We start from the raw sequence: 26,081 nt of genomic DNA, 5'->3' as shown, positions 1-26,081 counted from the left end.
TAACCATGTTATTCAGAAAGACAGAGAAACCAATGGGATGGTACTGGGATTAGTGAGTTTGTAGCAGTTCTTACCTTGAAGAAGCCTTTGCAGCCTTCACATGTTCGCACCCCATAGTGCTGGCAGGCAGCATTGTCCCCACATACTGCACATGTGCCCTCTCCTGATGAAGAACTTCGGCTGTGGGGCGAAGGGAGGCCACTGCTGCTACCACTGCTCTCACCCAGCAGACCGGATGTGGCTGCATTGAGTCCCAACGGTGAGAAGGCTAAGGTGGCCGCTCGCTTGGACAATGGGAGCCCATATGGATGATTTTCCATAGCTGCTTGGCTCGCAGTTGGCCTCTCCGATCCAATGGGTAGATTCAAGGCAGTGGCATCATAGCACATGTGGGTGCTGGCAGTGGGCGTGTGGGGTGGTGAATGCTTGAAATGGAAGAGTGGGAAACGGCTAGACATTGTTTTCATAGGGGCAGTGTCCATCAAATGGCTAGGGGCCATGCAGGTCTGTGCCGGTGGAAGAGGGTGTGGGGGTGGCGGTTCATCCCAGGGGGCCTGGTGGGGAGGAAAACCAGGAGTGGTAGGTGTGGAAGGTGGCGACTGCTTGAAATACATGGGGGCGTTTGCCACGCCTTCTTCCATGGAAGGAGGCAGTGAAGAGTGGTAACTGTGCATCCGATTATCTTCCATCTTAATGAGAGGCCTCTGGCTTGCAGAAGAGGATGGTGAGGAGGAGGAAGAAGAGGCAGACTGCATTTGGTATAGGCAGGAGGGCTTGAGCTCATAGCCCCCAGCATAGCCCTCCATAAAAGTACTGAAGCTGGGTAGAGAGGTGGTAGCAGTAGCACTGATCTCAGCACTGCTCAGTTCCATTGTCAGCTTGCTGTAGTCAGGGTTCATGATCTCAGGGCTGTACTCTGAGCCATAAGCAAAGCTCTGAGATGCATATGTTGAGCCAGGAGGCGAGGGGCTGTACTGGGCTTGCACGCAGGGCATATCTGGAAGGGCAAAAGTAAGGTCAGTTAGCAATAACAACATTGACAGCGTGCTCGTCAACACATTTTCCTTATACCCTCCTTCTGTAGTTCACAGTTCCGTAGGGATACCAAGGTGCTTGTTTATAAAGCTATTGTCCTCCCAACCCTGCTCTATGCCTGTGAGACGTGGACTGTCTACAGACGTCACATGCAACTCCTGGAATGATTCCATCAGCGCTGCCTCCGGAAAATCCTGCAAATCTCTTGGGAAGACAAGCGGACAAACGTCAGCGTGCTGGAAGAAGCAAAGACCACCAGCATTGAAGCGATGGTCCTCCGCCACCAACTCCACTGGACCGGCCATGTTGTCCGGATGCCCGACCACTGTCTCCCAAAGCAGTTGCTCTACTCCGAACTCAAGAACGGAAAACGGAATGTTGGAGGACAGGAAAAGAGATTTAAAGATGGGCTCAAAGCCAACCTTAAAAACTCTGGCATAGACAGTGATAACTGGGAAGCCCTAGCCCTTGACTGCTCCAGCTGGAGGTCAGCTGTGACCAGCAGTGCTGCAGAATTTGAGGAGGCACGAGTGGAGGGTGAAAAAGAGAAACGTGCCAAGAGGAAGGCGCGTCAAGCCAACCCCGGCCGAGACTGCCTTCCACCTGGAAACCAATGCCCTCACTGCGGAAGAAGATGCAGAGCAAGAATAGGGCTCCACAGCCACATATGGACCCACAAGAATATTGGAAGACAATCATCCTCGGAAAGCGAGGGATCGGCTAAGGAAGTTCACAAAAACAGGTGATACCTTTCTCACTTGGGAGAAAACATTTCTATGGAGCAAAGAGCGTACTAACCACATGTAGAGGTGTGCATCTCATTCTGGCCATTCATCTAGAGCAGGGGTCCTCAAACGTTTTAAACAGGAGGCCAGTTCACTGTTCTTCAGACCATTGGTGGGTCGGACTATATATATTTTTTTAAACTGTGCTCAAATTCCTATGCATACTGAATTTATCTTATTTTGTAGTAAAAAAGCAAACAAAATCAAAACAGGAAGAAATACAATATTTAAAATGAAAAACCACTTTAACAGGCATGTAGCCGGGGGGGGGGGGGGCGCTCGGGGGGCTTCAGCCACCCCTGAAATTTTCTGGGTGGTTCGCGAAAAGGCCTTATTGGTGCATTATTTAAACTGTTATGTTTATTCATATCATGATCTGATCACCATACTCAATATATCCCATATGCATGGGGGTATTGGGGTAATGATACAAAAGGTTTGCTAGGCTAGACCCTCTTTCACTCAGACTCAGCCCCCCCCCCGAAACTCAGCCCCCCTGAAACTCCCCCTGAAAAAAAATTCAGCCCCCCCCCCCCCCCCCCACCAAAAAAACCCCGAAATCCTGGCTACGGGCCTGCACTTTAACTCAGTGTTATGAAATCCTGGAGCTGCAGTTTGATCTTTTGGCAGAAAAGGTGAAACATCTTATAAAATTTTAAATCCCCGGATTCCATAGCATTATGCCATGACAGTCAAACTGGTTGTCGAAGGCTTTCATGGCCAGAATCACTGGGTTGCTGTAGGTTTTTTCGGGCTGTATGGCCATGGTCTAGAGGCATTCTCTCCTGACATTTCGCCTGCACTTTGGCAAGCATCCTCAGAGGTAGTGAGGTAGTCACTACCTCTGAGGATGCTTGCCAAAGTGCAGGCGAAACGTCAGGAGAGAATGCCTCTAGAACAGGGGTCCTCAAACTAAGGCCCGAGGGCCGGATACGGCCCTCGCAGGTCATTTACCCAGCTCTCGCTCAGGGTCAACCTAAGTCTGAAACGACTTGAAAGCACACAGCAGCAACAACAACAACCTTATCTCGTCAGCCAAATGCAGACCCAGACTTCCCATTGAAATACTAAGTTTATATTTCTTAAAATTGTTCATTTTAATTATTGTATTTTTTAAGTGTTTTTTGCACTACAAATAAGATATGTGCTCTGTGTATAGGAATTCATTCATGTTTTTTTCAAATTATAATCCGGCCCTCCAACAGTTTGAGGGACTGTGACCTGGCCCTCTGTTTAAAAGGTTTGGGGACCCCTGCTCTAGACCATGGCCATACAGCCCGAAAAAACCTACAACAACCCAGTCAAACTGGTGTCGAACTGCATTAATTCTGTAGTGTAGATGCACTCTATTTTTCAGCACTTTAGCTGCACATCATTAGGTGGCCCCTCTTCATATACACCAGTGGTTCTCAACCTTCCTAATGTCGCGACTCCTTAATACAGTTCCTCATGTTGTGGTGACCCCCAACCCTAAAATTATTTTCGTTGCTACTTCACAACTGTTATTTTACTATTTTTATGAATCGTAATGTAAATATCTGATATGCAGGATGTATTTTCATTGTTACAAAGTGAACATAATGTTGCAATCCAGAGCAGAGAACGAGGCCCTAAGATAACTATCCACCACACTTGGCTGTGAAAAACAATCCTTTTTTATTGAAGAAAAATGGTTACAAAATAAAGGAAAAATGCAAGTCAAAAGCCACAGCAAAATCAGCAAACATGAATTTAAATGGACAAAGCAAAACCAAAAGCCTCACTGTGAAATACTGGAACCTGTTAGCAATCCACTAACCGTACTTGATATCCTAGAAATCTTCCCAAACTATGGCCAGGGAACCGGGAGAACTGCCAAGGTCTTCATCAATTCTGAAACGATGCCTGAACTGAGACAGTCAGCCCGGCGTAAGGCAATTAAAACTCAGGAATTGGTTCCGTGAACCGCCCTTCTTTTTTGAAGCCAATGTTTTTAATTCTTGAATTTGGGAGGATCAACGCAAACTGAGTGATTTACTTCTGTCTTCCCAAATTTGGCCCCTTCTGTTGTCATTACAGTTAACAGGTGCAGAAGGGAGGGAAAGTTCAAGGTCTCCCTCTGAAACATTCTCATGAACACTGGTACTTTCATTTTCCAAATCTACAGAAGTTCCTTCCTCACTAATTTCAGGAACATTGGCATTTTCCAAACATACAGCAGTTTCTTCCTCACTAATTTCAGGAGCATTGGCATCAAAAGGTACATTTCCATTAGCATCAGTAAATATACTTTCATTAGCATCAGGAGGAACAAACAGAGAATCAGGTTAAGTTCAAACTCAGGCTGAGCCCCAACACATAAAGCATATCACAAAAACAATATGTATATATTGTGAAAGAGCATGAGGGGAGACAGAAAGAATGAAAGGAGCTTTGCCTCCTTGTCAGTGGGCCAGATAAATGCCTTCGGTGGGCCTCATGTGGCCCCCGGACCGTAGTTTGAGAACCCCTGATCTAGAGAAAGAGACTCTGTGCAGCATGCTTCTGGTGATACTGAAGGGTTTTCTATATAGGGAGCTCCTTACATTTGTGGCCGACTTGAGGAAGAGCGAGGGAATTGCCAACCTATCAAAGTGTCAAAGTGAAAGCAAGTCTGCTTTCAGCTACATAGAAGAAAAGGTTAATTAAGGGAATAAGAAGTAGAATTCAACCTTCTCCTTGCAGCTCTCCTTCATATGCTCTGCAATATATAGTAAAGTAACAGAAACTTAAACAAGAAAGCAAAAGAACACAGTTCTTATATATATTCTGAGACAAAGCAATTATGAAAGGAAGGAAGGAAGGAAGGAAGGAAGGAAGGAAGAGATATTAGATCATTGGTTGGCTATAGTATACCTTAAAGAAGGAATAGAAATGTCTGTACTAGAGGTAAATGTTTTGTACTTATTTGATTTGTACTTATATTCATTTTTGAAGGCAATTTAATTAATATCGAAATGTATAATGTTATTTTCCCTATTATTTACAATTTTTGCAAGACACTTATAGCACATATATTTTGGTATGCATTTTTTTTCAGTGAAAAACTGTATCAAAAGATCTGAAGATGGGTAAATACTGATTGATTACTTGATACAGATTTGGGAAGTGTAAATTGAATTCCCCTGCCCCCAATTCTAGTCTAATAAAAGCCACCTTTCCCCTAATATTCAGTATACAATTTTCCTAACTAAACAACCAAGATACTTGTGAACATGGCATATAAGAACAATTAAAATGACCTGTTCATTTCTGGAGACAGTGTTTCTGATCTTGCATTTTAGAAGTTGTTCTCACCAGTATAAAGCATGAATCACCAGAGCTAATCTTGTGAATTGTAGCAGAAATAGGTAATTTATAAAACTGCAGGTGACTAAAATCTATATAAATAAAAATGTAATGTTCGTTTGTGGGATTAACATAACTCAAAAACCACTGAACGAATTGACACCAAATTTGGACACAAGACACCTATCAGGCCAATGAGTGACCATCACTCATAAAACACTGAAAAACACAGCAGTAAGGATATAAAAAGCCAAAAAACAAAAAATACATTACAACATATGCACGAAATTACATATATATACAAACACACATATATACACATATACACAAATATATACACACATAAAACACATATACACAGACTGGGCCACAGCAACGTGTGGCAGGGAACATCTAGTATCTATATAAATAAAAATGTAATGTTCGTTTGTGGGATTAACATAACTCAAAAACCACTGGACGAATTGACACCAAATTTGGACACAAGACACCTATCAGGCCAATGGGTGACCATCACTCATAAAAACACTGAAAAACTCAGTGGAAGGGATATAAAAAGCCAAAAAACAAAAAATACATTACAACACATGCACGAAACCACATATAAATGCAAACGCACATATATACACATATACAAAAATATATACACACACAAAACACATATACACAGACTGGACCACAGCAATCTTTTAAAAATAGAATACTGCGTCTAAATGGCTGATTTAAAGAAGGAATTCACTGTTGAACCTATTCCTACATTTTAACACTTAATCTATATAAATAAAAATGTAATGTTCGTTTGTGGGATTAACATAACTCAAAAACCACTGGACGAATTGGAAATTTGGACACAATACACCTATCAGACCAACGAGTGACCATCACTCATAAAACACTGAAAAACACAGTGGAAGGGATATAAAAAGCCAAAAAACAAAAAATACATTATAACACATGCACAAAACCACATATATACATAAACACACATATACACACATATACACAAATATATACACACATAAAACACATATACACAGACTGGGCCACAGCAACTCATGGCAGGGGACAGCTAGTATATATAAATAAAAATGTAATGTTCGTTTGTAGGATTAACATAACTCAAAAACCAATGGACGGATTGACACCAAATCTGGACACAATACACCTATCAGGCCAACAAATCACCACCACACATAAAAATACTGAAAAACACAGTGGAAAAGACTCAAAAAGCAGGGGGGGAAACCCCCAAAACATTACAACGCATGCATGAAACCACACATATATGCAAACACATATATTTGCATATACACATATATACAAATACACACACACACATACACATAACACATATGTGTATAACACACACATATATATATACACATAATGTAAACATACAAAACACATATACACAGACTGGGCCACAGCAACGTGTGGCAGGGGACATCTAGTATCTATATAAATAAAAATGTAATGTTCGTTTGTGGGATTAACATAACTCAAAAACCACTGGACGAATTGACATCAAATTTGGACACAATACACCTATCAGGCCAACGAGTGATCATCACTCATAAAAACACTGAAAAACACAGTGGAAGAGACTTAAAAAGCCAAAAAAACCCAAAACAAAACAAAACATTACAGCGTATGCAAGAAACCACATATATACGCAAACACACATATACACACACACATACACATAACACATATGTGTATAACACACATACATATACACATAATGTAAACATACAAAACACATATACACAGACTGGGCCACAGCAACTCGTGGCAAGGGATGGCTAGTATCTATATAAATAAAAATGTAATGTTCGTTTGTGGGATTAACATAACTCAAAAACCACTGGACAAATTGACACCAAATCTGGACACAATACACCTATCAGGCAAACAAGTGACCATCACTCATAAAAAACACTGAAAAACACAGTGGAAGAGACTTTAAAAGTCAAAAAATAAAAATTACATTACAACGCATGCACAAAACCACATATATACACATATACACAAATATATACACACACAAAACACATATACACAGACTGGGCCACAGCAATACGTGGCAGGGGGCAGCGAGTAATACAATAAATATAAAAGTTGATTTTTGCTTTTTGTTCTTGGCGACTACAATAGAAGTGAAACTTCTGTGCAAAGACGGAAAAGCCTTCATGAAACATCCAAAGTTTCATCTTCTCGGAAATTTAACAAGGAAAAGGGGAAGCACATATATTACATTGATGTTCAGCATTTCCTGTTCTTTTTGACGCCTTTCAAATAAATGCCACGCTCCTAGAAAAGCCCCTTAGAACCACAGCCCTTCACCTTTAGTATGTTCTTTTCATTTCTATTTTACTATTAAAAGCCATGAAAGCAGCACATTAATATTGCATTTATTGCCAAACCAATGTTGCTGAGCTCTGAAAAGTGGGGTGAAAGAAAACGCTTTCAACGTGTAGGTGGTTATATCTTTGTAATTTGTTTTCACTGTTTTTAATGCTGCTCGTGTTTGATGCCATTGTAATCTATATAAATAAATATGTAATGTTCATTTGTGGGATTAACATAACGCAAAAACCACTAGATGAATTGACACGAAATTTGGACACAATACACCCATCAGGCCAACCAGTGACCATCACTCATAAAACTCCTCCAAAAAAAGCAAAAAGGACTTTAAAACCCCCAAAATCTAAATGATGAAAAGCTAAATGACAATACAGAAAAATACAGAGAGGGAAGGAAGGGGAGAAAGAAGGAAGGAAGGAAAGAAAGAAAGAAAGAAAGAAAGAAAGGAGAGAAAGAGGGAGGGAAGAAAAAGGAAAGAGAGAGGTAGCAAAGGAAGAAAGGAGAGAAAGAGGATGGAAAAGAAAAGGGGGAATGAAGGAAAGAAATAAAGAAGGAAGGAAGGAGAGAAGGAAAGAAAAAAGGGAAGGAAGGAGGGAGTGAAGGATGGAGGAAAAGAAAGGAGAGAAAGATGGAAGAAGGAAAGAAAGGAGGAAGAATGGAAGCAAAACACGAAGGAAGGAAAGAGGTAGAGAAGGAAGAAAGGAGAAAAAGAAGAAGGAAAAGGAAAAGGGGAAAGGAAGGAAAGAGGTAGAGAAGGAAGAAATGAGAAAAAGAAAGAAAAAAGGGAAGGAAGGAAAGACGGAGTGAAGGAAGGAGGGAAAGAAGGTGAGAAAGAGGGAGGGAAGGAAAGAAGGAAAGAGAGAAGGAAGAATGGAAGCAAAAAGCAAAGGAAGGAAGGAAGGAAAGAGGTAGAAAAGGAAGAAAGGAGAGAATGAAAGAAAAAAGGGAAGGAAGGAAAGAAGGAGGGAAAGAAGGAGAGAAAGAAACGAGAGAAAGAGGGAGGGAAGGAAAGAAGGAAAGAGAGAAGGAAGAATGGAAGCAAAAAGCAAAGGAAGGAAGGAAAGAGGTAGAAAAGGAAGAAAGGAGAGAATGAAAGAGAAAAGGGAAGGAAGGAAAGAAGGAGGAAAAGAAAGGGGAGAAAGAGGGAGGGAAGGAAAGAAGGAAAGAGAGAAGGAAGAATGGAAGAAAAAAGCAAAGGAAGAAAGGAGAGAAAGAAGAAGGAATGGAAGGAGGTAGAGAAGGAAGGAAGGAGAGAAGGAAAGGAAAGAATACAAAGGAAGGAAGGAAAGAGAGAGAGAAGGAAAGAGAAAGAGAGAAAGAGGGAGGGAAGGAAAGAAGGAAAGAGAAGGAAGAATGGAAGTAAAAAGCGAATGAAGGAAGAAAAGAGGCAGAGAAGGAAGAAAGGAGAGAAAGAAAAGAAAAGGGGGGAAGGAAGGAAAGAGGTAGAGAAGGAAGGAGAGAAGGAAAGAAAAAAGGAAGGAAGGAAAGAGGGAGTGAAAGAAGGAGGGAAAGAAGGTGAGAAAGAGGGAGGGAAGGAAAGAGAGAAGGAAGGATGGAAGCAAAACGTGAAGGAAGGGAGGAAAGAGGTAGAGAAGGAAGGAGAGAAAGGAAAGAAGAAAAAGGATGGAAGAAAAGGGGGAGTGAAGGAAGGAGGGAAGGAAAGAGAAAGCGGGAGGGAAGGAAAGAGAGAAGGAAGGATGGAAGCAAAACGTGAAGGAAGGAGGAAAGAGGTAGAGAAGGAAGGAGAGAAAGGAAAGAAGAAAAACGAAGGAATGAAGTAAAGGGGGAATGAAGGAAGGAAGCAAGGAAAGAAGGAGAGAAAGCGAGAGGGAAGGAAAGAGAGAAGGAAGGATGGAAGCAAAAAGTGAAGAAAGGAAGGAAGGAGGGAAAGAAGGAGAGAAAGAGGGAGGGAAGGTAAGAGTGAAGAAAGGATGAAAGCAAAACGTGAAAGAGGTAGAGAAGGAAGGAAGGAGAGAAAGGAAAAAAGAAAAAGGAAGGAAGGAAGAAAAGGGGAGTGAAGGAAGGAGGGAAAGAAGGAGAGAAAGAGGGAGGGAAGGAAAGAGAGAAGAAAGGATGAAAGCAAAATGTGAAAGAGGTAGAGAAGGAAGGAAGGAGAGAAAGGAAAAAAGAAAAAGGAAGGAAGGAAGAAAAGGGGGAGTGAAGGAAGGAGGGAAAGAAGGAGAGAAAGCGGGAGAGAAGGAGAGAAGGAAGGATGGAAGCAAATAGTGAGGGAAGGAAGGAAAGAGGTAGAGAAGGAAGGAAGGAGAGAAAGGAAAGAAGAAAAAGGAAAGAAGGAAGAAAAGGGGGAGGGAAAGAAGGAGAGAAAGCGGGAGGGAAGGAAAGAGAGAAGGAAGGATGGAAGCAAATAGTGAAGGAAGGAAGGAGGGAAAGTAGGAGAGAAAGAGAGAGGGAAGGAAAGAGAGAAGGGAGGAAGAAAATAGTGAAGGAAGAAAGGAGGGAAAGAAGGAAAGAAAGAGGGAGGGAAGGTTGGCCACAGCAAAGTGTTGCAATGGTTTTGGAGTCTCTCTCTTTCTTTACAGAGAAAAGGCGGAATACAAATCATAATAATCCTGAAAGAGTTGCAAAAGGGAAGAAGCATCCCTCGGGGATTTTGGGCCCGTTTCCCCTTGGCGAGGGCGCTTCTGAGGATCTCCCACGCGCGGGGAAAGCGGGGCTTTCTTTGGCCGGGGAAGGGGAGCGCCTGCATTTACCTGGAGGGTTTCTTGCTCGCTGAATGATGGGAGGGGCGGCGGGCTCGGGCGGCGGGCGCGGCGGGGACGGCGGGGGCTCCTCCTGCGCGGGGCTGAGCGGCCAGGGCTTCTCCGACTGGGGTTCTGACAATACAGGGAGACACGGGTTGGATGGACCCGGCTGCGGAGGAGTCCCGCCGCCACCTCCTCCCTCGAGATCCGCAGCAACCTTTTCTCTTTGGCCGCCCCACACATGCTGCCGCCTGAGGCAGAGCAGCAGGACAGCCCCGCCCCCTCCCCTTGGGATGCACAAAACCCAGAGTACCATCTGAACCCCAACTTAAGCCCCACTTTCCATGCCATTTCTCCGGATGCTGGACTACAAAGCATCATTAGACATTAGAACTAATGGGAGTTGGGATACAGTCACATCTAGAAGCCCAGCCCCCCCCCCCCCCCGACCGCAGAGCTCTAAGTCCCATTATCACCAGTCTGCAGGGCCGATACTAATAATAATAATTAATAATAATAATAATAATAATAATAATTAATCACACAGTTTTAGACACTTGGCAAGTGTCTGAAGCGTGATCCAACACAACAGCCAGCAAAGTGATCTTGTTTGCTGTGGACTCATCTTGTTGTTGCTTCTAATAATTATTATTAATAATATTAATATTATTATTAATAATAATAAAATTAATAATAATATAATCACACAGTCCTAGAAACTTGGCAAGTATCTGACGTGTGATCCAATACAACAGCAAGTAGAGTGATCTTGGTTGCTGTGGACTCATCTTGTTGTGCTTCTAATAATAATAATAATAATAATAATAATAATAATAATAATAAATAATCACACAGTCCTAGACACTTGGGAAGTGTCTGACGTGTGATCTAATACAACAGCCAGCAGAGTGATCTTGTTTGCTGTGGACTCATCTTGTTGTTGCTTCTAATAATTATTATTAATAATATTAATATTATTATTATTAATAATAATAAAATTAATAATAATATAATCACACAGTCCTAGAAACTTGGGAAGTGTCTGACGTGTGATCCAATACAACAGCCAGCAGAGTGATCTTGTCTGCTGAGGACTCATCTTGTTGTGTTTCTAATAATAATAATAGTAATAATAATAATAATAATAATAATAATAATAATAATAATAATAATAAATAATCACACAGTCCTAGACACTTGGGAAGTGTTTGACGTGTGATCTAATACAACAGCCAGCAGAATGATCTTGTTTGCTGTGGACTCATCTTGTGCTTCTAGTAATAATAATAATATTACTAAATAAATAATATAAATAAATAATTAATAATAATAATAATAATAATAATAATAATAATAAATAATCACACAGTCCTAGAAACTTGGGAAGTGTTTGACGTGTGATCCAAAACAACAGCAAGCAGAGTGATCTTGGCTGCTGTGGACTCATCTTGTTGTGCATCTAGTATTAATAATAACAATAACAATAACAATAACAATAATAATAATAATAATAATAATAATTAATCACACAGTCTTAGACACTTGGAAAGTGTCTGACCTGTGATCCAATACAACAGCAAGCAGAGTGATCTTGTTTGCTGTGGACTTATCATGTTGTGCTTCTAATAATAATAATAATAATAATAATAATAATAATAATAATAAATCACACAGTCTTAGACACTTGGGAAGTGTTCGACGTATAATCCAATACAACAGAAAGCAGAATGATCTTGTTTGCTGTGGACTCATCTTGTTGTGCTTCTAGTAATAATAATTAATAATAATAATAATTTTTAAAAAATGACACAGTCCTAGACACTTGGGAAGTGTCTGACGTATAATCCAATACAACAGCCAGCAGAGTGATCTTGTTTTCTGTGGACTCATCTTGTTGTGTTTCTAATAATAATAATAATAATAATAATAATAATAATAATAATAATAAATAATCACACAGTCCTAGACACTTGGGAAGTGTCTGACGTGTGATCCAATACAACAGCCAGCATATAGATCTCGTTTGCTGTGACATACTGTGTTTTTTGTGTCAGTAAAATAATAATAATAATAATAATAATAATAATAATAATAATAATAATAATTTCTTTTTAATCTGGTCTCTTTTGGAGGAAAGAAAGGCACCCAGGGATCCAAACTGGGTAAAAACGACAGAGCACCGATCACTATGGGCCTTGCCACAAAGAATATCAAGGCAGAAAACCCCACAATATCTGCTTTGAACTGGGTTATCTGAGCTGAGTTCACACTGACTTCAAAGCAGAAAATGTGGGATTTTATTCAGCTGTGTGGACTCTTAGGGGCCTATGGAACCTTTTATACTGCCATATAAAATCCGGATTATCTGCTTTGAATCATGTAAGCCGCCCTGAGTCCCCTTTGGAGAAATGGCGGGGTATAAATAAAGACTATTATTATTATTATTATTATTATTATTATTATTACTACTACTACTACTACTACTACTACTACTATTATTTGGCAGTGTAGACTCAGGGCCCTTCCAGACAGGCACTATACCCCAGGATCTGATACCAGGTTTTCATCTTTAAACCGGATTATATGAGTCTACACTGCCTGATAATCTGGGGTAAACAGCAGACCTGGGATCAGATACTGGGATATAGTGCCTGTCTGGAAGGGCCCTGAGTCTACACTGCCAAATAATAATAATAATAAATTTTATTATTATTATTATTATTATTATTATTATTATTATTATATGGCAGTGTAGACTCAGGGCCCTTCCAGACAGGCTCTATACCCCAGGATCTGATCTGGGATAAACAGAAAACCTGGGATCAGATACTGGGATATAGTGCCTGTCTGAAAGGGCCCTGAGTCTACACTGCCAAATAATAATAATAATAATAATAATAATAATAATAATAATAATAATTTATTGTTGTTGTTAATAATAATAATAATAATAATAATAATAATAATAATAATTTATTGTTGTTGTTGTTGTTATTATTATTATTATTATCATTATTATTTGGCAGTGTAGACACTCAGGGCCCTTCCAAACAGGCCCTATACCCCGGGATCTGATCCCAGGTTTTCTGATTTAAACCGGATAATATGAGTCCACACTGCCTGATAATCTGGGATAAACGGAAAACCTGGGAACAGATCCTGGGATATAGGGCCTGTCTGGAAGGATCTGCAGATAATCCAAAGCAGACAACGTGGAATATCTGGTTTGATAATCTTGATGTAGAAGGGGTATAGGTAAAAAGCAATATATCTATATCTATAGCTATATCTATCTATTTATTGCTTTCTCTCTCTCTCTCTCTCTCTATATATATATATTGCTTTTTACCTATGCCCCTTCTACATCAAGATTATCACAACAGATATTCCACGTTGTCTGCTTTGGATTATCTGCAGATCCTTCCAGACAGGCTCTGTATCTCAGGATCTGTTCCCAGGTTTTCCGTTTATCCCAGATGATCAGACAGTGTGGACTCATATAATCCGGTTTAAAACTGAAAACCTGGGATCATTTATAGATAGATAGATAGATAGATAGATAGATAGATATAGATAGCGAGATAGATAGATAGATAGATATAGATAGGTAGATAGATAGATATAGATGGATAGATAGATAGATATAGACAGATATAGACATAGATATAGATATAGATAGATAGATATAGATAGATAGAGATAGATAGAGATAGATAGATAGATATAGATGGATAGATAGATAGATATAGACAGATATAGATATAGATAGATAGATAAATATAGATATAGATATAGATAGATATAGATAGATAAATATAGATAGATAGATAGATAGATAGATAGATAGATAGATAGATAGATAGTTGACGCTCTGTATCCACGGATACTCTGTCCTTGGATTCAGCAGGCCTTTGAAGGCAACCATAATCAGGCATGTAGAGGGGGGGGGGCTTGAGGGGCTTCAGCCCCCTCTCCCCGAAATTCTCAGAGTGGTCTTACTGGTACATTATTTAAACTGTTATGTTTATTCATATCATGATCTGATCACCATGCTCAATATATCCTATATGCATGGGGCTATTGGGGCAACGATACAAAAGGTTTGCTAAGGTAGACCCTCTTTCACTCAGACTCAGCCCCCCAATCAAACTCAGCTCCCCCCCCCCCAAACAAAATCCTGGCTACGGTCCTGCCTATATGCATGGGGGGTATTGGGATAACGACACAAAAGGATTGCTAGGGTAGATCCTCACCCCCCCCCCAATCAAACTCACCCCCCCCCCATCAAAATCCTTGCTATTAAGGCTGATGTGGCCCTCAATGGAAATGAGCTTGAGGGGCTAGCTCCTAGGACAAAAGGAAGGAAAAGGACCCCACAAAGAATGGCTTTGTTGACTGACATGATCCCCCCCCCTGTCCCACCACGTGGTGGAAGGTGTGGCGGGACAAGGGGGGGGGGGGCTCTCATTCTCCATCACTTTAATGGGAGGTCAAATCACCCCCGAGTTACCCAATCTCTAGGAGCGCTACAAAAGCATCGGGAAAGCACTGATTCAAAACGGGATGTCTAGCATTCAAGGATATGCTGTGAACCGCTCTTGGGTCGGGTTTTCAACACTGGGAGCATGGAAACCCTCTCCCCACAAATCCCTTCTTTGGGAAAGACCTGAAGTTCAGCCGTGTCCGACTCTGGGGGAGTTTGGTGCTCATTTCCATGCGTAAGGCGAAGAGCCGGCGTTGTCCACAGACACCTCCAAGGCCATGCGGCCGGCATGACTGCCTGGAGCGCCGTTACAGCCTCAGCACAGAAAGGAACCCTCCCAAAAGGGCTACCTGGAGGAATGGGGAGGGGGGTCGCCTTCTGTAGACGCACAAAAGTTGTTCAACTCTGACTCTTATGTCTCTGGGAGTTTGGGCACAATCTCCCACCAGGAGGGAAATGGGGTTCCCTCTCCACTTTCCCCGTTTCCTCCCGAGTGGAAAAACATCAGCCCAGGCGAGAGAAGGGGTCCCCGTTTTGCCCAAGGGTTTCGCGAAGGAGGAAGTTTAGTGAAGGCGTTGAAACGCCGGTAAAAGAAAAGTAAACACTCCAAACAAACCCGACCGACTGTCTTTCAATGCGAAGCAAAGGCAGTCTCCCGCTTCGAAACTTTCCGGCCATCGAAAAGAGGCAACACAAAGCGGGACTAAAGCTCTCCCAAAGGACAGGAGTGAGTTCTGAAACAGAGGCTGGTTGGCCCTCTGTCGGGGCTGCTTTGAGAGTGCCTGGCAGAAGGGCGTCAGCGCTGGATGGTCTCTTTCATAGAATCATAAAGGTAGATAAAGCAAAGGTTTTCCCCTGACATGACTCTGGGGGTTGGTTCTCATCTCCATTTCTAAAAGCCGCGTTGTCCGTAGACACCCCCAAAGTCATGACTGCATGGAGCGCCGTTACCTTCCCGCCGGAGCGGTACCTCTTCATCTACTTAAACTGCGAGGTTGGCAGAAGCTGGGGCTGACAGCGGAAGCTCACGCCGCTCCCCCGGATTCGAACCTGCGACCTTTTCATAGAATCAAAGAATCAAGGAGTTGGAAGAGACCTCATGGGCCATCCAGTCCAACCCCCTGCCAAGAAGCAGGAATATTGCATTCAAAGCACCCCTGACAGATGGCCATCCAGCCTCTGTTTTCGGTCAACAAGTTTAGCAGTCCAGTGTCCATAATCAAAGAATATTTATTTATCGTGTCAGAAGCGAATTGAGGGGACACAGAATCATGACAAAGTTGGAAGAGACGCCATGGGTCAGCTAGTCCAACCCTTTGCCATGCGGCTGTATGGCGCTATGCTCTTTGGATCACCCCTCTCTCCCCGCCCCCCAAGCGCCCCATTGCTAGAAGCACCTGCTGGTAAGGAAGGAAGAGGAGGAGGAGGAGAAGAAATAGAAGAAGGAGGTGGAGGAGGATATGAAGGAGATGAAGAAGTAGAAGAAGGAGAAGGAGATGAAAGGGGAGGAGAAGGAGGAGATGAAGAAGAAGTAGAAGAAGATGAATGACTACTACTACTTCAAACTACAAGAAAGGCGATTCCATCTGAACATGAGGAAGAAGGTGGAGGAGGAGATGAAGTAGTAGAAGGAGAAGAAGATGAAAGAGGAGGAGGAGATGAAGAAGAAGTAGAAGAAGATGGAGGTGGAGGAGGAGATGTAGTAGAAGGAGAAGGAGATGAAAGAGGAGAAGGAGGAGATGAAGAAGTAGAAGAAGATGAAAGAGGAGGAGAAGGAGGAGATGATGAAGAAGAAGTAGAATCATACAATCACAATAACAGTGGGTGGGCCACATGTACATAGAATCATAGAATTATAGAATCAAAGAGTTGGAAGAGATCTCATGGGCCATCCAGTCCAACCCCCTGCCAAGAAGCAGGAATACTGCATTCAGATCACCCCTGACAGATGGCCATCTAGCCTCTGTTTCAAAGCTTCCAAGGAAGGAGCCTCCACCACACTCCGGGGCAGAGAGTTCCACCGCTGAACGGCTCTCACAGTCAGGAAGTTCTTCCTCATGTTCAGATGGAATCGCCTTTCTTGTAGTTTGAAGTAGTAGTAGAAGAAGAAGATGGAGGAGGAGGAGATGAAGGAGAAGAAGAAAAAGAAGGAGAAGAAGATTAAGGAGGAGGAGGAGGAGAAGTAGTAGAAGAAGGAGAAGAAGATGGAGGAGGAGGAGATGAAGGAGAAGGAGAAGGAGAAGGAGAAGAAGACGAAAGAGGAGGAGGAGATGGAGGAGAAGGAGGAGATGAAGATGATGAGGAAGAAGAAGGAGGAGGAGAACAAGATGAAGGAGGAGAAGAAGGAGAAGTAGAAGAAGGAGAAGATAAAAGAGGAGGAGGAGGAGGAGGAGGAGAGGGAGGAGGAGGAGATGATGAGGAAGAAGGAGCCCCAGGGGGCGGAGTGGGTTAAACCCCTGTGCCGGCAGGACTGAAGTCCGACAGGTCGCAGGTTCGAATCTGGGGAGAGCGCGGATGAGCTCCCTCTATCAGCTCCAGCTCCTCATGCGAGGACATGAGAGAAGCCTCCCACAAGGATGATAAAACATCAAAACATCCGGGCGTCCCGTGGGCAACGTCCTTGCAGACGGCCAATTCTCTCACACCAGAAGCAACTTGCAGTTTCTCAAGTCGCTCTTGACACGACAAAAAATGAGGAAGAAGAAGGAGGAGGAGATGAAGGAGTAGGAGAAGGAGCAGTAGAAGAAGGAGAAGAAGATAAAAGAGGAGGAGGAGGAGAAGGAAGAGGAGGAGATGGAGAAGGAGGAGATGAAGATGATGAAGGAGAAGTAGAAGAAGGAGAAGAAGATAAAAGAGGAGGAGGAGGAGAAGGAGGAGGACGAGATAGAGGGAGGAGATGGAGAAGGAGGAGATGAAGATGATGAGGAAGAAGAAGGAGAGGAGGAGAAGGAGAAGTAGAAGGAGAAGAAGATGAAAGAGGAGGAGGAGATGAAGATGATGAGGAAGAAGAAGGAGGCGGAGAAGATGGAGGAGAAGTAAAAGAAGGAGAATAAGATGAAAGAGGAGGAGGAGGAGATGGAGAAGGAGGAGATGAAGATGATGAGGAAGAAGAAAGAGAGGAGAAGAAGGAGAAGTAGTAGTAGAAGAAGAAGATGAAAGAGGAGGAGGAGGAGAAGGAGGACGACGAGATGGAGGAGGAGGAGATGGAGAAGGAGGAGACGAAGATGATGAGGAAGAAGAAGAAGGAGGAGAAGAAGAAAATGAAGGAGGAGAAGAAGAAGAAGTAGAAGAAGAAGGAGAAGAAGATGAAAGAGGAGGAGTAGGAGAAGGAGGAGGAGGAGATGGAGAAGGAGGAGATGAAGATGATAAGGAAGAAGAAGGAGAGGAGAAGAAGGAGGAGGAGGAGAAGGAGGAGGAGGACGAGATGGAGGAGGAGGAGATGGAGAAGGAGGAGATGAAGATGATGAGGAAGAAGAAGGAGAAGGAGAAGATGAAGGAGGAGAAGAAGTAGAAGAAGGAGAAGAAGATGAAAGAGGAGGAGAAGGAGGAGGAGGAAGAGGAGATAGAGAAGGAGGAGATGAAGATGATAAGGAAGGAGAGGAGGAGAAGGAGAAGTAGAAGAAGGAGAAGAAGATGAAAGAGGAGGAGGAGGACGAGATGGAGGAGGAAATGAAGATGAAAGAGGAGGAGGAGGAGAAGGAGGAGGAGGAGATGGAGAAGGAGGAGATGAAGATGATGAGGATGAAGGAGAGGAGAAGAAGGAGAAGGAGAAGTAGAAGAAGGAGAAGAAGATGAAAGAGGAGGAGGAGAAGGAGGAGGACGAGATGGAGGAGGACGAGATGGAGAAGAAGGAGAAGAAGAAGGAGGAAAGGCTTGTTGTGGGGGGCAAGTGAATCGGGAAAGGCAGCCGGCTGCTCTCCGCTTTATCTATCGCTTCCTCTCCTCCGAGGCTTAGTCCTTGGAAGGGAAGGAGGAAGCAGAAGCTCCCCGATCTCCGCCTTCTTGAAAAGTTTGGAGCCGCTACTTGCGAGCGTCGCTCCACTTGCTGGATTGATGTGTGGGGGGCGCCGTTGCCTGCAACCCTGCAACCCCTCCCGCTTTGTTGTTGCCCCCCCCCCCCGCCCCCGATCCCTTCTCCAATTCGGACCCACTGCTCACGCCTCACCCTGGACGAGGAGGCATCAAAATCCGGCTCTGGAGAGCGTCGTCCCCATGACAACAGCGGAGGCGAAAAGCGAGCGATGCCTGGGTTTTTTAGGGGAGGGGGGGGAGTACGGATCCGACCCCAGAGAAGCGACCCCAGACCCCTCACAGCCCAAACTTTGCCCAAGTCGTCCCTGCTCCGACTCACTCGGCTGCGGTGGCGGTTCCGTCTTTACATAGAGTTGGACCTCCTCGGCTGCTCCGGGGAAGCGTGCTCTCCTTCAGTCGCTCCAGAGCGAGGCGGCATCGGCGCGACGGGAGCCTGGCTTTCCACCTCGGAGCTCCGGGCTGCGCTGCCTCTCTTTGCCTGGCTCGCGCTCCTGCTCGCGCTCAATCTCTCTCTCCCTCCGCGCGCCGCACGTCATTTATGCGAGGAGCCCCGGCGGCCTCTCAGGCAGCGGCTGGAATGCGAGACGTCAATCGTGACGCCATGGGAGCCTGACGCGGCTGACCCCCGCCCCCTGCCCGCCCCGCCGCCGCCGCTGTCTGGGCTGAGCTGGGGAGAGAGAGAAAGAGAGGGCGTGTGATTGTGTGCGAGTGGGGATTGTGCGCCAATGGAGAAAGCAGGCAGGCAGGGAAAGAAAGAAGGAAGGAAGGAGGGAAGGGTGCTTGTGTGTGCTTGGGTGTCTCGCGCCTGTACAACCAGCACGCGCACTCGGACGCGGAAACAAGAGCCCAGGGAAGGAAGAAGGGAAGCCCTCGACCGGATCGGGCTTCCCAGGAAGATCGCCTGCTCCAGGAGGCAGAAAGAACTCTTACTTTCTGAAAGGTGCAGGTTGGCAGCTTGGGAGTGATCCTGGATTCATCTCTGAGCCTGGAACCCCAGGTTTAGGGGAGTTTTTGCACAATTAAAGCTTGTGCACCAGCTGCACCCCTACCTTGGGAAGTCTGATCTGGCAACAGTGGTCCACACTGTATTGTCGAAGGCTTTCATGGCTGGAATCACTCAGTTCTTGTAGGTTTTTTCGGGCTATATGGCCATGTTCTAGAGGCATTTCTCCTGACGTTTCGCCTGCATCTATGGCAAGCATCCTCAGAGGTAGTGAGGTCTGTTGGAATTAGGACAAAGGGTTTATATATCTGTGGAATGGCTGGGGTGGGGCAAAGAGCTTTTCTCTGGAGCTAGGTGTGAATGTTTCAACTGACCACCCTCATTAGCATTTGAAGGCCTGGCTGAGCCTGGGAAAATCTTTTGTTGAGAGGTGTTATTATTATTATTATTAACTTTATTTGTACCCCGCTAGCATCTCCCGAAGGACTCGATGTGGCTTACACGGGCCGAAGCCTCAAAACACAATACAATAGAAAAACATAACACAACAATAAACAAAGCAAATCAAAACAATTAAGCAAAATAACCACAATGACAATATATCAAGACACTATTAAAACTGGTTCGGCCAGCGCAATGGGGTACAGGGTTAAAAGTGCTGAGATGGCAGGAGGAACGTAGGATTAAAGTGCGGTGTGCAGCAACATTAGTTGTGCTAAAGTGCATCTAGGACTTGGGATGGGGATTCCTAATCTGCGAAGGCACATCGGAACAGCCATGTTTTTAGGTTCCTTCTGAAAACTGCTAGAGTAGAGGCCTGACGAAGCTCTTTTGGAAGGGCATTCCAAAGTCGGGGGGCCGCCACAGAGAAGGCCCTGTCCCGCGTCCCCACCAAGCGCGCTTGCGACGTAGGTGGGATCACGAGCAGGGCCTCCCCAGATGACCGGAGTGAGCGTGTGGGTTCGTAGATGGAGATGCGGTCACGCAGGTAGGGTGGTCCCAAACCATTCAGGGCTTTGTAGGTAAGCACCTGCACCTTGAATTGGGCTCGGAAAATAAATGGCAGCCAGTGGAGCTCCTTGAACAAGATGTTAAGATGTGCCTGGTTGTTTCCTCTCTGCTGTGAGGTCTGCTGGAACTGGGAACCATTTGGAGCCATGGAGAAGAAGAACTCAACAGGTTTCTGGACCATCTTAACAGCATCCACCCAAACATCCAGTTCACTATGGAAAAAGAAAAGGAAGGAAGACTGCCTTTTCTAGATACGAACTCCAGCATATAGATCTCGTTTGCTGTGACATACTGTGTTTTTGTGTCTGTAAAATAATAATAATAATAATAATAATAATAATAATAATAATTTCTTTTTAACCTGGCCTCTCTTGGAGGAAAGAAAGGCACCCAGGGATCCAAACTGGGTAAAAACGATCACTATGGGCTTTGCCACACAGCCATATAACCCAGAATATCAAGGCAGAAAAACCCACAATATCTGCTTTGAACTGGGTTATCTGAGCTGAGTCCACACTGAATTCAAAGCAGAAAAATGTAGGATTTTATTCAGCTGCATGGACCCTTAGGGGCCTATGGAACCTTTTATACTGCTATATAAAATCCGGATAATCTGCTTTGAATCAAGTAAGCCGCCCTGAGACCCCTTTGGGGAGATGGCGGGGTATAAATAAAGATTATTATTATTATTATTATTATTATTATTATTATTATTATTTTACAGTCATCCGTAAACCAGATCAACAATTGGGTCACACCGTTTACAGAAAACCCACACACACAGATAGACAGGGCTGTAGCCAGAAAAAAATTTCGGGGAGGGTTGAAAATTTCGGGGGGGGGGGGGGTTGAAACCTGCCTCCTAGCTCACGCTGAAGCAAAGAGCACAGCAGGGGGCAGAGCAACCTTCCATAGCCTGCAGCTCCACCCCTGTCAACCACCTCCACCAAGTCTGGCCTCCTTAATGAGAGCATTCAACACACACACACCCAACTTGGTTGCTTCACTACATCTGCTATTGCTGCAAGTAATGACAGTGTGAATAAATTGTCAATATTTGCTTGAGATAGTGCTTACAGTTCTAAAGGTACTCTTAATTTTTTGCATCACATAGACTTAGCGTGGGGATTTGGTTAACCAGTTAAAGTTCATGAGTAAACCAGATTTTTTAAAAAAATCTGAAACATTTTTTGGGGGGGTTTGAACCCCTAAAACCACCCCCTCGCTACAGGCCTGCAGATAGATATCTACAGAAAAACTCCAACCATCACCCAAGTCAAAAAAGAAGCATCATTAAAGCCTTGGCAGACCATGCAAAAAGAATCTGCGAACCCCACCTCCTCCAAGATGAACTGAACCATCTCAACTGGGCTCTACAGGCCAATGGATATTCCACCTCAGACATCAGAAGAGCTGCAAGACCGAGAACAAGCCACGAGAGTCAAGATGAAGATCCACCCAGAGGAAAAGTGTTCCTGCCATACATCAAGGGAACCACTGACCGCATAGGGAAGCTGATGAGGAAACACAACATACAAACAATCTACAAACCCACCAAGAAAAACCAACAAATGCTACGTTCAGCAAAGGACAAGAAGGATCCTCTCACCTCTGCAGGAGTCTACCATGTACCATGCAGCTGTGGACAAGTCTACATAGGGACCACCAAACGCAGCATTGCCCAAACAAGAATCCAGGAACATGAAAGGCACTGCAGACTACTTCAACCAGAGAAGTCAGCCATAGCAGAGCACCTGATGAACCAACCTGGACACAGCATATTATTTGAGAACACAGAAATGCTGGACCACTCTCACAACCACCATGTCAGACTACACAGAGAAGCCACTGAAATACACAAGCATGTGGACAATTTCAACAGAAAGGAAAAAACCATGAAAATGAACAAAATCTGGCTACCAGTATTAAAAAACTCTAAAATTACAACAGCACAACAACAGAGAGGAAGCAGGCAGGGACATCTAATTACCTCTCAACAAAAGTTTGCTCCAGGCACTGCCAGGCAATCAAATGCTAATCAAGGTGGTCAGTTGAAACATTCACACCTAGCTCCAGCAGACAAGAGTCCTTTGTCTTACCATGGTCATTCCACAGATATATAAACCCCTTTTTCCTAGTTCCAACAGACCTCACTACCTCTGAGGATGCTTGCCATAGATGCAGGCGAAACGTCAGGAGGGAATGCCTCTAGACCATGGCCATACAGCCTGAAAAAACCTACAACAACCCAGTGATTCCGGCTATGAAAGCCTTTGACAATACATGAAAGAAGCCTCCCACATCAAATCATCCGGGCGTCCCTGGGCAACGTCCAATTCTCTCACACCAGAAGGGACTTGCAGTTTCTCAAGTCGCTCCCGACACGACAAAAAACAAACAAACAAACAAAAAAACCAAAACGCCCCCTTGTTGTGTCAGCTCCACTGGTGGTCCACTTCTGAACTCAATTCAAAGTGCTGGCTTTGACCTTGACTTTTTTCCTGAACACCAGGAAGGAGGGGGCCAATAATAATAATAATAATAATAATAATAATAATAATCCTTTATTTATACCCCGCTAACATCTCCCAAAGGACTCGGTGAGGCTTACAAGAGGTCAAGGCCCAACACATCAATAAAACAACAGAATAACAACTACAACAATAAATAAACTCATAAAACAAAGCAATAAACATTAAAGCAATAACAGTAAACATTAGACAATAACACCACAATGCATTTAAAAACTAAGGCCGGGCCAAATGTAATGATTAAAAATTTTAAAAATGCTGCACATGATAGGTGAAAAGGATAGGTTTTTGGAGATATCTTAAACTCTAATAAAGTGCATTGGGGACATGATGCTAAGAGTTTCCTATTCTGGGAAGGCACACTGGAACAACCATCTCATCAAGTTCTTCCTAAAGACTGCCAACGTTGGGGCTTGTCTGATGTCCTTGGGGAGAGAGTTCCAGAGTTGAGGGGCCACCACAGAGAAGGCCCTGTCCCTCATCCCAAACAATTGCGCTTGTGACACAGGTGGGATCTTGAGTAGGGCCTCTCCAGATGATCGAAGAGATCGTGTGGGTTTGTATATGGAGATGCGGTCACGCTTAGGGCTTTGTAGGTAAGAACCAATCTGATATAATTGGAGAGGGAGTTCTATAGTCGAGGGGCCGCCACTGAGAAGGCCCTGTCTCTCATCCCCACCAGTCCTGCTTATGAAGAGGGTGGGACCGAGAACAGATGTGATGAATGTAAGATAATAATAATAATAATAATAATAATAATAATAATAATAATAATAAATTTTATTTATACCCCACCATCATCTCCCCAATGGGGACTCGGAGCGGCTTACATGGGGCCAAGCCCGGACAACATAATTACAGCAGAATAAAACCAAAAACATAAACAACAAACAACAACATCAAAATTACATAGAAAAAACATTCCAATAAATACAATCACAATAACAGTGGGTGGGCCGCATGAACAGGATAAAACAATTAAAAGATTCTAATGAGATAAAAATAGGAGCAGGTTATTTGCAGGGAGTTCGTAAAAACAGAGTTGTGAAACTAAACTTCCCATTTGGAGGGCGTATACTCCAGTGGCAGAAGTGTTGAAGGGAGCAATAATATCGGATTATACATCTACTCGCCAAAAGTGTAGCAGAAGAGCCAGGTTTTAAGGTTCTTTTTGAATGTTTCTAGTGAGGGGGCTTTCCTCACTAGATGAATGTATTGCCAGCAATTAAGTTTCCAGGTGTGAGTGTGGTGGGGGGACAGAACTGGAAACGGGACTGCTGACTATATTATTTATTTATTTATAGCATTTCTATGCCGCCCCGGACTCAGAGTAGCTTACAAGATATATTTTCATACAATATATTATATTATTAGCATAGTACAATATCAGTATTATATATTACTATATTGCAGTATACCATTATATTGTAATATTATTAGTAATATGAGTCGCCCTAGGGCTGAGAGCGGCGGCTAACAAATGCAAGAAATAAAATAATGTAAATATATAATTATAATTATAATATTGTATTATTATTACTAGTATTATATTGTATTACATTATAATATTATATATACTATATGTATATACAATATACTATATTATATTATTAGTAAAGACAAGATGGAAGTGTCTTCTGCTCCCCTCTGTCTTCATTCAGGCCAGAGCGGTAGTTGGTGCCAGAGGGGGGAGGGGCCTCCCAACTGATGATATAGGCAGAAGACAAGATGGAAATTAAGAGGGTTCAATTCACTACTGTTAAAGGGACGTTCACCCATGATTTTCCCTCTCAATGTGATGTGGTGGATAATGTAATGAAACACTACATTTCCCAGAAAACTGGGAAAAATTTGGTCAACTATCTGGGGGGGGGGGGGGGAGAGGGTGTGATGACATTGTTGACATCTCTAGCAGTAAATGCTTTACAATGTTAACATAAACCTGCCAATGGATATCTTTGTGCTGTACTCCAAATAGATTACTGCTACGCACTCTACATGGGGCTGCCTCTGAAGGCTGTTCAGAAACTTCAACTAGTCCAATGGGCTGCAGCCAGATTACTAACTGGAGTGACATATAGGGAGCACACTACCCCCTTGTTGTGTCAACTCCATTGGCTGCCAATCCACTTCCGAACTCAATTCAAAGTGCTGGTTTTGACCTATAAAGCTCTATATGGTTTTGACCCAGCTTACTTGTCCGAACACATCTCCACTACATCCTGCCTTGCAGTTTAATATCATCCGGTGAGACCCTGCTCTCACTCCCACCAGCGTCCCAAATATGTCTGGCAGGGACAAGAGATAGGGCCTTCTCGGCTGTGGCCCTCTGCCTGTGGAACTCGCTTCCCAATGAGGTAAGATCGGCTTCATCCCTCCTGTCTTTTAGGAAGGAATTAAAGACGTGGTTCTGGGACCAGGCTTTTGGACAGCAGGCATAAATAGCACTTTGGATATGGAATTTGACTGGAATGGTGATGTGGTGGTTAATGCTGTTTTTATTGTTTTAATTAATGTTCTATTTATTGTTTTAATTGTTGTTGTATTGCTTTGTTATATTCAATGGCATCAAATTAGGCCAAATGTAAGCGCCCCTGAGTCCCCCTTCAGGGGTTGAGAAGGACGAGGTAGAAATGCTGGAAATAAATAAATAAATAAATAAATAAATAAATAAATAAATAAATAAAATTTTTCCGGATAGCCTACACCTATCTCCCCGCTACACCACTTTCCCTCCATCTATTCCGTGGATTCAGAGTGCTCCATCTTCCCAGAACTAACTTGTGCATCAAGACTTGGTTATGGGACCAAGCATTTGATCAGTGAGCAGCAAGTGGAAGAAGATCACACAACTTATGGCAATGAACTGACTGGTTTTTGGATTTC

General features: G+C 43.5%; 1 protein-coding gene across 2 annotated transcripts in view; it reads right to left on the bottom strand.

The window, feature by feature from the left end:
- The window catches only part of NR4A3 (nuclear receptor subfamily 4 group A member 3), a 74,990-nt gene extending 55,725 nt beyond the window's left edge, over window positions 1-19,265 (bottom strand). The window contains exons 1-3 of one of the 2 annotated variants that reach the window (XM_060781488.2): window positions 19,030-19,265; window positions 10,205-10,327; window positions 75-997 (exon numbers count right to left, since the gene is read on the bottom strand). In XM_060781488.2, the coding sequence (XP_060637471.2) occupies window positions 75-995 (921 nt within the window). In that variant the 5' untranslated portion in view covers window positions 996-997; window positions 10,205-10,327; window positions 19,030-19,265. The remainder of the gene's footprint in view (window positions 1-74; window positions 998-10,204; window positions 10,328-19,029) is intronic. The other variant, XM_060781489.2, reaches the window with a different exon arrangement.
- Between the last annotated feature and the right edge of the window lie 6,816 nt (window positions 19,266-26,081).

The sequence above is a fragment of the Anolis sagrei genome, chromosome 6 (assembly GCF_037176765.1).
Source record: "Anolis sagrei isolate rAnoSag1 chromosome 6, rAnoSag1.mat, whole genome shotgun sequence".
In the NCBI taxonomy this organism is placed as follows: domain Eukaryota; kingdom Metazoa; phylum Chordata; class Lepidosauria; order Squamata; family Dactyloidae; genus Anolis; species Anolis sagrei.
This window is presented reverse-complemented; position numbering and strand designations above follow the sequence as displayed.